The 17,193-nt window shown below is 42.1% G+C and overlaps 1 protein-coding gene across 1 annotated transcript in view; it reads left to right on the top strand.

Annotated features, from left to right (window-relative positions):
• The window catches only part of slc12a1 (solute carrier family 12 member 1), a 128,282-nt gene extending 113,446 nt beyond the window's left edge, over positions 1–14,836 (top strand). The window contains exons 23-26 of the mRNA XM_060853698.1: positions 10,403–10,489; positions 12,494–12,629; positions 12,721–12,788; positions 14,701–14,836. Coding sequence (XP_060709681.1) covers positions 10,403–10,489; positions 12,494–12,629; positions 12,721–12,788; positions 14,701–14,836 — 427 coding nt within the window. The remainder of the gene's footprint in view (positions 1–10,402; positions 10,490–12,493; positions 12,630–12,720; positions 12,789–14,700) is intronic.
• The last annotated feature ends 2,357 nt before the right edge of the window (positions 14,837–17,193 follow it).

Here is a 17,193-nt window from a genome sequence, read left to right as displayed (position 1 = left end):
TATTATTTGTTCATGGGATGTGGAAGTCATTTGTGAGGCCAACAATTTTTCCTCCTCCCTGATTGCTCTGGAGAAGGTGGTGATGTGCTGCAGTCCTTGCTGTTAGGAAAGGCATTCCATGGTTTTACCCAGTGACAGTGAAGGATATTTCTTAAGTCAGGATGGTGAATGGATTGGAGGGGAACTTGCAGGAGGTGGTGTTCCCATGTATCTGTTGCCCTTAACCTTCTAGGGTGACTAGTTTTGAAAGATGGAGTCACAAGAGCCTTAGTGAGTCCCTTCAGTTCACCTTTGTAGATGGTGTACTGTGCTACTGCTGTGCATAAGTGGTAGTGGGAATAAACATTCAAGATGGTGGATAGGGTGTCAGTCAAGTGAACTACTTTGTCCTGAATGATCTAAGCTGAATGTATGGTACTAAAGGTTGCCTACAGGAAGTCAAAGCTCTGTGGAGAGAAGGAAGCTGATCAGCAAAAACTAGTTGTGAACAGTATCATTATTTCTCCCTTAACATGGCAGATGATAATCACACTCATTTCCCGGGGTTTTTGTGAAGTTGTAGAATGTCAGAAGACAACATTCTATGTTATTTATAGATGGATAGATATCTACAGGAAAGAAAAGGGCCCTTGGCTTGTCGTGTGTGTCAGTCGAAACAACCCCCTAGCTCTTCTAATTCCATTTTCCAGCACTTGGCCTATAGCCTGAATGCCTTGGCATCACAAGTGCATATCCGAATGCTTCTTTCTATGTGTTTGAAGGTTTGTGCCTTGTATGTGTTGAGTTCCAGATTCCCACCTGCCTGTGGGTGGAGGTTTCCTCACATCCTTCCCCTTATCATAAAACTGTCTCCCCTGTCTATGCGTCTGATAATTTTAAACAATTCGATAATATATTCCCGCCTCCCCCTGCCAACTCTCAACCCCAGTCTGTCTTCATAACTAAAACTCTCTGGTGCAGACAACAGCTCACTAAATTTCCTTTAAGGCCTCCACTTCAGGTCTGAACAGATTCAACTGGACGACCGTGTGGAAGCTAGATTGTGTTTATGAATTGAAGGAAGCCCAGGGTATTTCAGTGGATATTAAATCAATGGTAGTATGTGCTTTTGACATTTGAAAATAAATCCATGGAAGGCACTCCCACTGAGGTGGGTCATGGGGAAGGATGGCACTTGATTGACAGTGGTTTGACATATGAAAGGAGGGATAACAGTGGTATTGTAGAGCCAGCAAATATTGTTAGTGATTTCATGGTCATCTGGGCTGTGGACCCCCAGCAATGGAGTTTGGTCTATAGAGGTAGTACATGAGCATGCAGCTGGAAGGCCACAACAATTTGTAGGCTTGTATGGGATGTGAATGTTACTAGGAAAGCCTGCATTTGTTCCCATGCCCTTAGCTTTTTTTGGCTGTCCAGGCCAGGGCCATCAAGAGTCTGGAGCCATCAGAGGAGGTAAGAAAAGCAGATTTCCTTCCTTACAGGGGATGAATGTACACAGACGGGTTTTTACAACAATCAATAGTGGTTACATGGTCATAATTGGGCTAACATTTAATTGCAGATTTTATTGAAGTCAACTTTCTCTGGAGGTTAAAACTCAAGATCCCACAGAATTTGCCTATATCTCTGCTTTACTAGTCCAGTGACAATATCATGAGCCACCACTTGCCCTCCATGCTGAAGACAGATGAGGAGTTTAGACATTGAGCAGCACTGGAGGGAACAGAGGCTGAAGTTGGGCTTTTTATTGTGGCTTTGAAACAGCAAGGAGTAGCATGTGAATAGAGGAATTTTAAACAATATCAATTTAATGGGCAGAAAAAATATTTTGAAAAAGGAGAGCCTTGAGAAACAAATGATTTTGAAATTGCTTGATTAAAGTTAATGAAAGGATAATTGCAGGACTGGTAAGTGTTTGGCAAGGTGAGGGAGGGGCTTTTGGCTGTGAAGTTGGAAAATGAGAGAATATAATTTGAAGAAGCAACTTGTTCAAAAATTAATAGTCAGTTGTGTTGCTGAAGTCTCATTTGCCTGACCACTTGTTAGATCTCATTTTCCAATGAGAGTCCGAGTCTGGTGTAGATTCAGGTACAATTTTATTTTGGTGCAACTTCGTTGCAGCCTCAGATTTTCTTAGCAGTAAGGCACACAAAATCTTCAGATTGTATATAGTTAAGACTTAGTTTTGGGTAGGGTGGAGGTGTTGGTGATGGTCAGCGGCATCAGGTTTTCCCTCTGTGATTGGCTTTCTGGTCCAGCATCTTTAAAGGTATGGTCAGGCTGCCAGTCCAGCCCCGGTCATGATGTTTTCACAAACTTTAATGATAAGGGGGGGGCACCTCTATTGCTTGAAACTGGTTTGAATCTTTTCTTTTGGTGATATTTTTTGGATATATGTGGATCTATCACTACTTCAGAAGCTGTATCTATGATTATCTGAAGGATATGAACTAAAACTTACTCTTGATATTGTAACAAATTGATTAAGTAATTCTTAGTGTATGATGTTCTTACCTATGTAAGCAATTGCAGCTGCACATTCAATCTCAGCCAGTAACCTTGATTCTTACAGAGCTGCTATTGTCCTACTTGCTGAGACTACATTAAGCAAATATTTTCCCACATGCTCTAACTACTGTCAGCCATGTTCTGCAGAGCTTGCCAGGGGTAGTTGTCAACCATTTTGTGCCACCCAGTCATGGGCAGCCCTAGCACCACACTTTAAAGTATTTGATAAAAACTGGAGCAGTATGTTAGAAATTTAATGTTTGTCTATTATGAAACTGAAGCATGATGAGACCATAAGACATAGGAACGGAAGTAGGCCATTCAGCTCATTGCATGTGCTTCATCACTTAATGAAATCACGACTGATCTGATCACTTTCAACTCCATTTTTCTGCCTTGATTCCATTACTAACTAAAAACCTATCTCTCTCAACCTTGAATATACTTAATAATCCAGCCTCTATAGCAAAAGCAAATTCCGCAGATTCTCAAATCTCTGAGAAGAAATTCCCCCTCATCTCTATTTTCAATAATGCAATCCCTTATTCTTGGATTATGCTATCTGGTTGTAAACTCTCCCTCAAGGGGAAACAACCCTTCTATATCAACCTATCATGTTCTGAGTATCTTTGTCTCAATAAGATGGTGTTGCATTCTTCTAAATTCCAATGAATATAGATGAACCCGAGTCATCAAATAGCCCCTCCATACCCTGATCAGCCTAGTGAATATACTCCAGTCTACTTCAATGCCAGTCTATCTTCTTTCAGGATAAGGGGCCCAAAACTATTTAAAATAGTCCAGCTGTAGTCTGACTAGTGCCTTGAATAGTTTTAGCAAGATCTCCCTATTTTTATACTTTATTCCCTTTGAAATGAAGGCCAACATTCATTTGCCTTCCTATTACCTGCTGAGGTTGTATGCTAGTTTTATGTGAGTCGTGCATGAGGACTGTCACTTTCTGCAGTCTTTCTTGATTTAAGTTCATTCAGCTCCTCTACTCTTTTTGCCAAAGTGCAGAACTTCACATTTTCCCATGTTATATTCCATATGCCAACCTTTTGCCCATTTGCCTAATTTATCAGTAACTCCTTGCAGACATTTTGTCATCCTCCGCGTTCGCCTTCCAATCTGTTTTTGTCATCCACAAACTTAGCTGTCATACATAACTTTCCTCATCCAAGTTATTAATATATACTGTAAATAATTATGACCCCAGCACTGATCCCTGTGGCATTATTATACGTTACAGGTTGGCATCCTGAAAATGCCCACCCTTTATCCCAGCTCTGTCTTCAATTAGTTAGCTGATCTCTATTCACACTAATATCCCACTCGAACCATATGGGCTCTTAATAAGTAGCATAATGAGTGGTACCTATTTTGTATTTAGATTTTCAGAAGACCTTTTATATTAAATACACTGACCAATGTTTTTCCCTTTATCTATCTGCTTGTTACCTAAAATATTTCTAATAAATTTGTCGGGCATGATTTCCTCTTCCAGAAGCCATGCTGACCCTGCTTGATCATCTTGTGTATTTCTAAATACCTATACTCTATTATGTTCTTTATATTAGACTCTCACACTTTTCAATTATCAGACATTAATCTAACTAGCCTACAGTTTCAGGTTGTTCTGGTATATTGTGTGTTTCATCAACATGAATTGGCTACAACGTGATTGAAGAATTCTGGACACTGTTTGGATAATGCAAACTTTTTACTGAACGTGTATAACTATCTTCTGTAGCTATCTTCTACAGTGCGATTTTCACAGAGATGCAGAGGAACGCAACTGTCATGTTATGAAAGTACAAATTTTTATATCCTTTCCTTCCTGAATTAGTCCTACATATTGGCAGTTTTCCAATCCTCTGAGACTTTTCCAGAATCTAAGGATTCTTGAAAGATTGCTATCAGTGCATCCACTACCTCTGCAATTACTTACTTTATCATCCTATAACACATCCAATCATGCCTAGGGACTTATTGACTTTAGCTGCATTAATTTCTCTGGTAAGTTTTTTTCTCTTGTGATAGATTGGATGCATTTCCTCTCATTTTGCCCCTGGATTATTTGACAATATTGGAATGCTATCAGTGCCTTCTCCTGTGAAGATTTATGTAAATTACTTAGTCAGTTCCCTTACTTGGATTCCACCTTATTTTCCCAGCCTTGTTCTCTCAGGGACCTGTTGTCAGCTTTGGCATGTTCTTCATTTTAATGTACTTAAAGATGAAAGCTTTATGCCTCGGGCATCAACTCTTCTGCTTCTGGGATGCTGCCTGACTGTGATAGAGAGAGGTCAAGAAAAAGAAGGAAGCATACATCAGGTATAGACAGCAGAGATCAAGTGAATCTTTTGCCTATAAAGGCAGTAGGAGTTTACTCTAGGGAAACCAGGAGGGAAAAAAGGGGACATGAGATAGTTTTGGTAAGTAGGCTTAAGGAGAATCCAAAGAGATTCTGTAAATACATTAAGGACAAAAGGGTAACTAGGGAGTGAATAGGACCTCTCAAACATCAACAAGGCCACCTATGTATGGAACCACAGGAGATGGGGAGATACCAAACGGGTAGTTTGCATCATAGTTTACCATGGAGAAGGTATTGAAGGTAGAGAACATGGGGAAATAAATAGCAACATCTTTAAAAATGGGGGGCATCTTGAAAAATGAGGGGCCCTATTATCTCCCTAGTTACCCTTTTGTCCGTAATGTATTTGTAGGATCTCTTTGGATTCTCGTTAACCCTATTTGCCAAAGCTATCTCATGTCCCCCTTTTGCCCTCCGGATTTCCCTCGAGTATACTCCTACTGCCTTTATACTCTTTTAAGGATTCGCTCGATGTCTGCGGTCTATACCTGACAAATTACAGAGGAGAAAGTGCCGCATGTCTTAAAAAGCATGAAGGTGGATATGATCAGATGCACGCTAGAACTCTGTAGGAAGCTAGGGAGGTGATTGCCGGGCCCCTTGCTGAGACGTTTGTATCATCAATAGTCACAGGTGAGGTGCTGGAAGCCTGGAGGTTGGCTAACATGGTGCCACTATAGAAGAAAGGCGGTAAGTAAAAACTAGGGAACTATAGACCAGTGAGCCTGACATCTGTGGTGGGCAAGTTATTGGAGGGAATCCTGAAGGACAGTATTCACGTCTGTTTGAAAAGGTAGGGACTGTTTAGGGATAGCCAACGTGGCTTTATGCATGGGAAATTGCATCTCACTGACTTGAGTATTTTGAAGAACTAAAGAGGATTGATAAGGGCAGAGGAGTGGACATGATCTATGTGGACTTCATTAAAACATTCAACAAGGTTCTTCATGGTAGACTGTTTAGCAAGGTTAGATCACACTGAATAGAGGGAGAACTAGCTACAGATAGTTCTCTAATCCAGTAGTTGCATTATTGTGGAAACCGGTGTTATAGAGAAAGCGCTCTTTAGAAACATTAGTGTGTTAGTGTTGGCAGTGTAATCACATTACAGCCAACACACGGTTTAAATGTTTGCACTTTAGAAAGTGTTGCTGGAAAAGCGCAGCAGGTCAGGCAGCATCCAAGGACCAGGAAATTCGACGTTTCGGGCATGAGCCCTTCATCAGGAATGAGGAAAGTGTGTCCAGCAGGCTAAGATAAAAGGTAGGGAGGAGGGACTTGGGGGAGGGGTGATGGAGATGTGATAGGTGGAAGGAGGTCAAGGTGAGGGTGATAGGCCGGAGTGGGGTGGGGGCGGAGAGGTCAGGAAGAGGATTGCAGGTTAGGAAGGCGGTGCTGAGTTCAAGGGAATCGACTGAGACAAGGTGGGGGGAGGGGAAATGAGGAAACTGGAGAAATCTAAGTTCATCCCTTGTGGCTGGAGGGTTCCCAGACGGAAGATGAGGCGCTCTTCCTCCAACCGTCGTGTTGTTATGGTCTGGCGATGGAGGAGTCCAAGGACCTGCATGTCCTTGGTGGAGTGGGAGGGGGAGTTAAAGTATTGAGCCACGGGGTGGTTGGGTTGGTTGGTCCGGGTGTTCCAGAGGTGTTCTCTGAAACGTTCCACAAGTAGGCGGCCTGTCTCCCCAATATAGAGGAGGCCACATCGGGTGCAGCGGATGCAATAGATGATGTGTGTGGAGGTGCAGGTGAATTTGTGGCGGATATGGAAGGATCCCTTGGCGCTTTGGAGAGAAGTAAGGGAGGAGGTGTGGGCGCAAGTTTTGCATTTCTTGCGGTTGCAGGGGAAGGTACTGGGAGTGGAGGTTGGGTTGGTGGGGGGTGTGGACCTGACGAGGGAGTCACGGAGGGAGTGGTCTTTTTGGAATGCTGATAGGGGAGGGGAGGGAAATATATCCCTGGTGGTGGGGTCTGTTTTGAGGTTGCGGAAATGACGGCGGATGATACGCTGTATACGGAAGTTGGTGAGGTGGTAGGTGAGAACCAGTGGGGTTCTGTCCTGGTGGCGGTTGGAGAGGCGGGGCTCAAGGGTGGAGGAGCGGGAAGTGGAGGAGATGCGGTGGAGGGCATCGTCAATAACGTCTGGGGGGGAATCGGAGGTCCTTGAAGAAGGAGGCCATCTGGGCTGTACGGTATTGGAACTGGTCCTCCTGGGAGCAGATGCGGCAGAGACAAAGGAATTGGGAATATGGGATGGAGTTTTTACAGGGGGCAGGGTGAGAGGAGGTGTAGTCCAGGTAGCTGTGGGAGTTGGTCAGTTTATAGTAGATGTCTGTGTTGATTCGGTTGCTCGAGATAGAAATGGAAAGGTCTAGGAAGGGGAGGGAGCAGTCTGAGACGGTCCAGGTGAATTTGAGGTCGAGGTGGAAGGTGTAGGTAAAGTGGATGAACTGTTCAACCTCCTCGTGGGAGCACGAGGCAGCGCCGATACAGTCATCGATGTAGCGGTGGTGCCAGTGTAGTTGCAGAAGATGGACTGTTCCACATATCCTACGAAGAGGCAGGCATAGCTGGGGCCCATGCGGGTGCCCATGACAACTCCTTTGGTTTGGAGGAAGTAGGAGGATTGGAAAGAGAAGTTGTTCAGGGTGAGGACCAGTTCAGTCAGTGGAAGGGTACTGGTTGGTACAGAGGGAAAGGAAGAAGCGGAGGGCTTTTGAGTCCCCAGGCGGAAGTTGAGCGCCTCATCTTCCGCCTGGGAACCCTCCAACCATAAGGGATGAACTCAGATTTCTCCAGTTTCCTCATTTCCCCTCTCCCCACCTTGTCTCAGTCGAATCCCTCGAACTCAGCACCGCCTTCCTAACCTGCAATCTTCTTCCTGACCTCTCCGCCCCCACCCCACTCCGGCCTATCATCCTCACCTTGACCTCCTTCCACCTAACACATCTCCATCGCCCCTCCCCCAAGTCCCTCCTCCCTACCTTTTATCTTAGCCTGCTGGACACACTTTCCTCATTCCTGATGAAGGGCTTATGCCCAAAACATCGAATTTCCTGTTCCTTGGATGCTGCCTGACCTGCTGCGCTTTTCTAGCAACACATTTTCAGCTCTGATACTCCAGCATCTGCAGACCTCACTTTCTCCACTTTAGAAAGTGTCCCCGATTCGTCAATCGCATTATAACGAATTTACGTTAATGAAACACGCATTATAGCAGAAAGACCTGTATTTGGTTACAGAATAGATTTGAAGGTGTAAGACCGATGGGTGATAGAGGGTTGCTTTTCAGGTTGGAGGCCTGGGACCAGCAGTGTGCAGCAACAATCAGTGCTGGGTCCATTGCTTTTCGTCATTTATATAAATGATTTGGATTTGACCACTGGAGGTATAGTTTGTAAGTTTGCAGATTACACCAAAATTTAGGTGTAGTGGATAATGATGAATGTTACCTTGGAGTCCAACTAGATCTTGATCAGAAGGGCCAATGGGCCAAGGAGTGGCAGATGGAGTTTAATTTAGATAAATGTGAGGTGCTGCATTTTGGAAAGGCAAATCAGGGGAGGACTTAATGTTAATGTCGTGTTGCTGAAAAAAGACCTTGGAGTGCAGGTATGTAGTTCCTTGAAAGTGGAGTCATGGTTTGATAGGATAGTGAAGAAGGTGTTTGGTGTGCTTGCCTTTATTGGTCAGAGCATTGAGTATAAGAGTTGGGAGGTCATGTTGTGAAACTTGAAAGAGTTCAGAAAAGATTTACAAGGATATTGCTAGGATTGGAGTGTTTGGGCTACAGGGAGATGCTGAATAGACTGGGACTATTTTCCCTGGAGCATCAGAGACTGAGGGGGTGACCTTATGGGCGCCTTGGTGGCTCAGTGGTTAGCACTGCTGCCTCACAGCGACAGGGACCCGGGTTCGATTCCAGCCTTGGGCGACTGTCTGTGTGGAGTTTGCACATTCTCTCTGTGTCTGCGTGGATTTCCTCCAGGTGCTCCGGTTTCCCCCCTCAATCCAAAGGATGTGCAGGTCAGCTGAATAGGCCATCTTAAATTGCGCAAAGTGTTAGATGCATTAGTCACGGGTAAATACAGGGCAGGGGAATGGGTCTGGGTGGGTTACTCTTCGGAGGATCGGTGTGGACTTGTTGAGCTGAAGGGCCTGTTTCCATACTGTAGGGAATTTAATCTGATCTAATGTTATAGAGATTTATGAGGGTCATGGATAGGATGAATAGTCAAGGTCTTTTCCCTGAGATGGGGAAGTCCAGAACTAGAGGGCAGAGGTTATAATGAAGAGGGGAAAGATTTAAAATGAATCTAAGGAGCAATGTGTTCATGCAGAGGGTGGTGCATGTATGGAATGAGCTGCCACAGGAAGTGGTGCAGACTAGTACAATTACAACACTTAAAGGCATTTGGATGGATGTATGAATACGAAGGATTTAGACAGATATGGGCCAAATGCTGGCAAATGGGACTAGATTTATTTAGGATATCTGGTTGGCATGGACGAGTTGGATTGAAGGGTCTGTTTCTATGCTGTATATCTCTGTGACTCTAGGTGCTTGTTAAAACAAAGTTTGTTGTATATAGTTAGGAAACTGTAAGCTCATTGGGAGGATGTGCTGAGAAGGAATGTAAGTATGGAGTAAAAGCGGAGTCTGTGAACTCCGACAAAATCTCCAATGAATATTATAATGAGGATAGTTGTCTATTTATACGTTTGCCTTCTTATTCTGCATTTTCTAAAGTTGGTCGCTGTGGGAAGTGCTCCCTCTAGTGTTCTGGTCTTAATTGTCGCAGTAGAGAAATAAAAGTAATAATTGGATAGTTTAGGTAAAATGGAAAATTCGTAGAATCCCAACAGTGTGGAAACGGACGATTTGGCTCAACAAATCCACACAGTCTGTCCTGAAGAGCATCCCCCTCCCCCCCCAATAACCCCACATTTCTCGTGGCTAATCTAACCTACACATCCCTGGGCAATTAAGCATGGCCAGTCCACTAACCTGCATATCCTTAGACTGTGATAGGAAACCGGAGCACCTGGAGGAAACCCACACAGACACTGGGAGAATGTGCAAACTTTACACAGACAGTCTTCTGAGGGTGGAATTGAACCTGGGTCCCTGGTGCTGGGAGACAGCAGTGCTAATCACTGAGCTACAGAACGACTTGGCAGTTCAGGATATTAAAAGCAGCAGTTTGAGTGATAGGACCATAAGAAACATTAATAGAATACTTCCATTTCTGTATAGATATAAATATGAGAAATGATATATAATGGAGTGCTTTGCAACTTTTGAGAGCCATGCCATAGGAAGGATATTGAACAGTAGTGAGAGTAAGTTCACCAGTAAGCACATACATAGGATTACTTCTTAAATGGAGGATCAGCATCAACAGCGTTGTTAGATTAAACTGCCCAATTCTACCACTGTTTATCCGGTATATAAACTAAAACAATTTTGAAAGTGTTTAACATTGCACTGTTCTTCTTGCTTCTGTACAGAATGGCTGCACTTCTCGGCAAGTTCAGGATTCAGTGTGCTGACATCAAGGTCATTGGAGATATTCACATGAAACCAAGCAAAGAAAGGTAGGCAGATGCTGAATTGGTTTCTTTAATAACCTGTAACTGTAAAATTGAGATTCCAGAGCTTTGTAGACAACCTGAAACAGCATGGATTATTAATATTGATGTTTGTCAATCATTGATGGGGTTGATAAGGGAATCCTTGTCAAATCCCACAGACATGAACTGAAAGTCATGGAGATGTACAGCACAGAAACAGACTCTTCAGTCTAATTCATCCTAACCTAATCTAGCCCTATTTTCCAGCACTTGACTCATATCTCTCTGAACCCTTCCTATTCATCTACCACGAAAACTGACCCTTTGGTTCAACTCATCCATGCTGACCAGATCTCCTAAATTAATCTTGTCCCATTTGCCAGCATTTGGTCCATGTCCCTCTAAACCCTTCGTATTCACATATCCATCCAAATGCCTTTCAAATGTTGTTATTGTTCCAGACTCCTCCACTTCCTCTGGCAGCCAATTCCATACATGCACCACGGTCTGTGTGAAAAAGTTGCCCCTTAGGTCCCTCTTAAATCTTTTCCCCTCTCACCTTAAACCTATGCCCTCTAGTTCTGGACTCCCCCACCCCAGGGAAAAGATCTTATCTATTTACCCTATCCATACCTCATGATTTTATAAACCTCCATAAGGTCACCCCACAGCCTTTAACACTTCAGGAAAAGCAGCCCCTGTTCCAATATCTCAAACTCTTCAAACCTGGCAACACCCTTGTAAATCTTTTCTGAACCTTTTCATGTTTCACAACATCCTTCTGATAGGAGGGAGACCAGAATTGTACACAGTATTCCAGTAGTGGCCTAGCCAATGTCTTGTTACAGCTGCAACGTGACCTCTCAACCCCTATACTCAATGCTCTGACCAATAAAGGAAAGCATACTGAATGTCATCTTCACTATCCTATCTACCTGTGACTCTACTTTCAAGGAACTATGAACCTGCACTCCAAAATCTTTGTTCAGCAACACTCTCCAGAACCTTACCATTAAGTCCTGTCCTGATTTTTGTTTCCAAAATGCAGCTCACAACTCCTGGCAACTCGTAATTTCTTTCAAGAAAGATTCTGATGGCTTCTAGGACGCTGTCTTTGCTGTGAATGATGTTGCAGAAAGAGACTTAATCTCATTAAAACAAACAAGATTCTGAGGAAATGGACAATTTGGATGCTGAGGATATTTCTCCTCATGAGGGAAATTAAAGCTGGGGTACAGTTTTAAAAATGGGTTCCCCACTTAAAATAGAGCTGGGGAGAAATTTCTTCTCAAAGTCGGTCTTTAGAATTCTGTCCGAGTGCTGTCAAGACAGAGTAGTTGAAACATTCAAGACCGAGCTAGATATGATTTTTGATCCAAAGGGAGTCTATAGTTATGAGGAAGCAGGTGGGGAAAATGGAGCTAAAGCCACAATTACATCAGACATGATCTTACTGATTGGTAGAGCTGGCTGGGGAGGCCAAATCATCTTATTCTGCTTCTCCTACTTATGTAAGTTTGGAGAAGGAAAATGAGGGATGTGTTCTGAGGAAAGCCTATTCCCAATCTTCCTGTGGCTTGTGTGTTCTTTACATCCATGTCAGTGTACATGTCACCCTGTTAAAGGTACAAAGCAAAAGGCAAGTCAGTCATTGCATGCTGGAAGAGGATGCTGGACTTTGTTAAGGAATATTAAGTATCAGGAGTAAAAGAAACTCCCCGTCCAGCTTGTAAAATTTAACTTATTTTGAACTACTTGTTCTGGGGTTATATGGTTAAAGGTAAGAATAAACACCTTATTGAAGCACAAGGTTTGAGGGAGTCACTTATGCAGGAAAAGAAACTTCAGATTAGTAACTAGTGAAATGATATCCTCCTCAATGCTGAAAGCAAGCACTTGGCAAATTGGATAACTATTGGATGTGATCATATTGTTGTTTATATCATTGCAACATTCACTGAACACTTTATCATCATTACGGAATAATTTCTGGCTTCCATGACTGCTAATTGTAATGATTGATTACAGCTGGAAAATGTTTGAAGAACTGATTGAACCCTACCAATTACATGAGGGTTCCAAGGATCCTGCAACTGCAGAAATACTGCTGAAAGAGCATCCATGGAAAATTACTGATGCGGAGTTAGAGAGATTTAAAGACAAGGTGGGCAGAAAATGGAAGTGATGTCACTAAAGTATTTATGAATTATGGTCATAAATGAACATTTAAGTGACAGTGACTTTATGTTTTAAAGACATACCGACAGGTCAGACTCAATGAACTTCTGCAGGAGAACTCCCGATCTGCCAATATCATTGTTGTGTAAGTACAGTCTATTGATATCACAGACATTAGGTACTGAATGCGATAAGCACAATGCCATTTTCACAGACTACCCTTATATACATTGTTTTCTTCTAATATTTAGAAATTATTGATCTTTGATTGGATCTTACTCAAATGACCTGACCCACAGCCCTCTGGGATGGAGAATTCCACAGATTCTTAGTGAGGAATTTCCTCCTCATTTTAGTCTTAAATAGTCTACCCCTTTTATTCTGAGGAAATGCACAGGCAAGGGAAACATTTTTGCTGGATGTATGTTCTTGAGACGTGTACAAATTCTAAGGTTAAATAAGATCAAAGTTTATTCTTCTAAATTCTAGAGAATACAGGCCAGTCTCCTAAATTCTTTCAGTATTAAGCAATCCAGCGCTTCTTGGAATTGGTTTGGTGAACCTTAGTTGCACTCCCTCCTAGACGCCTACAGTGTGGGAGCAGGCCATTCGGCCCACCAAGTACACACTGATCCTCCTGAAGAGTACCCCATCCAGACCCATGAGTCATAAATTCATACAGGACGGAAACAAACCCTTTTGGTTCAACTCGTCCATGCCAACTAGGTATAGCAAACTGAACAAGTCCCATTTTGCCTGCATTTGGTCCATAATCCCCTCAACCTTTTCTATTCATGTATCTGTCCAAATGTCTTTTAAACACTGTAATTGTACTTCTACCACTTCCTTTAGCAGCTCATTCCATACACTGCCAGTGTGGAAAATGTTGCCTCTCAGGTCCCTTTTAAATCTTCCCCCTCTTGCCTTAAACCAGTGGCCTCTAGTTTTGGACTCCCCTACTCTGAGAAAAAAATTTGCTATTCACTTTAATGATGCACATCATGATTTTACAAACCTCTATAAGATAACTTCTCAGCCTCCGACACTCCATGGAAAGAAGTTCCAATTTATCTAGCCTTTCCCTATAACTCGAATGCTCCAGTCCCAGCAACAATCCTTCTGCCCTCTTTCCAGTTTAACAACATGCTCCTTACAGCAGAGAGACCCGAATTGTACGCAGTATTCTAAGAGTGACCTCACCAATGTCTTGTATAACATGACATCTCAATTCCCATACTCAACACACTGACCAATGAGGACAAGCGTGCCAAATGCCACCTTGAACACCCTGTCCACCTGTGGTGCCGCTTTCAAGGAACTGTGAACTCATACCCCCCAAGGCAGTACCATTAATTCTGTAAGTTTTGTCCTGGCTGTCCCGGTTTGTCTTAACAAAATACAACACACTCATTATCCATTTGCTGCCAATAGGCTCACCTGAATCTCTGTGTACTCTTCGATAACCTTCTTCATGTCCAACATACCATAAAGTTAGGTGTCATCTGCAAAGTTACTAATCATATCCCCAATATTCTCATCCAAATTGCTGATGTAAATATCAAACAAGATTGCACCCAGAACCGATCCTTGTGGCACACTGCTGGGTCACAGGCCTCCTGTCTTCTACCATCAAGCCAATTTTGTGTCCAGTTGGCTCTCCCTGGATTCCATGTGAGCTAACCGTACTAACCAGTTTACCATATGGGACCTTGTTGTAGGCCTTACTAAAGTCCATGTACATAACATTTACTGTTCTACCTTAATCTACCTTCTATCGTAACATTTTCAAAAAAATCAATACGCTACTCCTGGTGCAGTCCCATCAAACCTCTATACAACTACAGCAAGGCATCTTAATTCCAGATTTTTATTGAATTCAAATTTGACCATCTGCTGTAGCAGGATTTGAATTACAGTGCCCAGAGCCTTACCTGGGACTCCAGATTAACAGTCCAGCAACAACACTGCTAGGCCATCACCTCCCATATACAGTAACTTGCAGTAGCCAGAAATGGATTAAACTTTTCAAAACTTATTTTCATTTCCTTTCACTATAGGAGTTTGCCCATTGCAAGGAAAGAAGCTGTATCAAGTTACTTGTATATGGCTTGGTTGGAGACTCTTTCAAGAAACCTGCCACCTGTTATAATGATCAGAGGAAATCAGAAGAATGTTCTGACCTTCTACTCCTAACAGAAAATTGCTGCAACAAATGCCACAGTTGATGCAACACATATTTATCACTTAGCATTTTCACAGTTGGTTAATAAGGATGATACACTGAAGTAGCAAACAAAATCTATTCCTAGTTTTCTGATTTCCTGCTCCATTTCACAAATAATCTCACTAGTTAATCTTGTAAAATTTTCCTATTTAGTCACCATGTCATGTAACAGCCTGATTGGTTGAGCCCTATATTTTAGGACACTATTCTCTGATCACTAATTTTACAAAGTTGGAATAAAATCCTCCTTATCTGGCTATGATGTAAAATAGTTAACATACTCATAGTATTTTGGAGATCTATAATTTTCAGCATTAAGATCTTCAAGGAGTTTTCAATCTATTGCCATTATTTGATATCCCCCATTAATTCTGCTTAATTAAGGATTTTATTAGGCATATTGACAATTATGTATACTGTATTCTTCAGCTTAATGAACATTTACACAGAAAACCACAGGTTGAGAAAAATCTGTTTCTGCAGTCTGACAAGCTCATTTGGGCATATGATCAAAAGTGAACAATTCAAGGAAAATGTGCAAAACCAGATGAGATTATAGCTTTGTGAATAACACCATGAAATGAAGCAAGAAAGATGTGCAAAGAAAGCAGAACAAAATGAAGAGGATGGAATAAAATTTCAGAGAGGAAAGGCACTCGCTTTATCATGAGAAATCACAAGTAGTTTGGTGGGATTTCTTGCAATATTCATGTTGCTTACGTTCAGAATGTGGTTGCACTTACTTGTAAAGGAAACAATATGATGTGCAAAGGTGTCCTTGTATCTGATGAGAATTGAAATAAAGAGTGGTAAAATTAACTTTATCCCCTGCCTTTTTCCAGAGAGTGGGGTTGTTGGAAGTTGAACCATCACTCTCTTTACCATTTTCACTGTAATATTTTCCAAAACAAAATTCACTTCCGTTCATTAAATAATTATGGATTCAAACACTGATGCATTGCAGAAATTCAGCATCTTCCAAACCAATGACTACCACTGTCTGAGTAGTCTGAGATTACCACGGTCTTCTCTTCTCTTCCCTCCACCCACCCTCCCACTGACCTCTGCCACACCCCCAAAAATAACCACACAACACCATGACTTGGAAATATATCACTGTTCCTCCCTGAGCCAAAATGCTGGAATTCTTTCATAACAGCACTGTAGGTTTACTTAGAACATATGCACTGCAGTTGTTCAAGAAGGCAACTCTTCTCCATCTTCTGAAGGGTAATTAGGGAAAGGGCAATAATGAATACTGGCCCATCCAGCCACACTAGGTTCCACAAGATTTTTAAAAACTTACCATTTTGACCTCCAATATATTTGACCAATCAAAAGGCTTATGGTCACAAAATATGTTGCAATATCAGTTTCATGATTTGTCAAAACCATGGACAAGCTGTGGAAAAATGATTGTGGGGATATATTTTACAAATTCTATCCAAGTGATATCTGCAAGCTTAAAAACCTAGTTATCTATGTGTTTGCTGTGATATTGTTCATTTGAGTCTGAAAGCTGTGGATTGACTTTAAGTACCACTTCAGAAATTGAGCATAAATATAGGCTATTATTTCTAGTGCTGAATTATAGGAAGTGTTGTCCTCAAATTTCAACTGTTTATAATACATTCTGAATCATAAGATTCAAGTTGCACAGCAGTGCAGTCAGTTTTGTGATAACGTGGTAGTTCTGTTCTCACGCAAAACCACATAACAGCACCATTTAAACTAATGGGGCCGGAATCGCATTATAACCAATATGTACTATAAAACTTCTTGCTTTAGAAACTGTGTCCCTAATTCAGCAATCGTGTTATAGTGAATTTGTGTTAACGCAATGTGTGTTATAGCAGAATGACCTGTACTTCAAAACCAAAGTCAAGGCTGACAGTTGTGTGCAGTGGTAATGAAATTCATTTTCTGTTGTATCCTGTCAAATTGCTTCCCTAGAATATGCATTGTAACATTCAAGAGCATATTAAGTTTAAATAGTCGCTAGATGGCTACATTTAATTCTGCTTGACAGTTATTGTAAAGTTTTCATTTGGTCACTTGGGACGTTTTAGAGTCACTGAAGAACAGTTGAAAGCTCACAGACAGTATGGGAATGTAAGCAAGTATGAGAGACAAAACGATGTGGACTGTATGTCAGATAGTGCTGCTTTTAGCTGTAGTTTTGGGACATCACCTGAACAACACATCTTTATGTAGCAAGGGCTCAAGGAAATCTCAGCAGTTGGACAGTTCTGTTCAAGACTCAGGCAAGTCCTGGAAATTCAGATTTGAAGAGGGAAATAGGGATAAGCCAGGAAACTGTAACCGG

The sequence above is a fragment of the Hemiscyllium ocellatum genome, chromosome 42, assembly GCF_020745735.1.
Source record: "Hemiscyllium ocellatum isolate sHemOce1 chromosome 42, sHemOce1.pat.X.cur, whole genome shotgun sequence".
Taxonomy (NCBI): Eukaryota; Metazoa; Chordata; class Chondrichthyes; order Orectolobiformes; family Hemiscylliidae; genus Hemiscyllium; species Hemiscyllium ocellatum.
The sequence above is the reverse complement of the archived record's forward strand: the minus strand, read 5'-3'. Positions and strand labels throughout refer to the sequence as shown.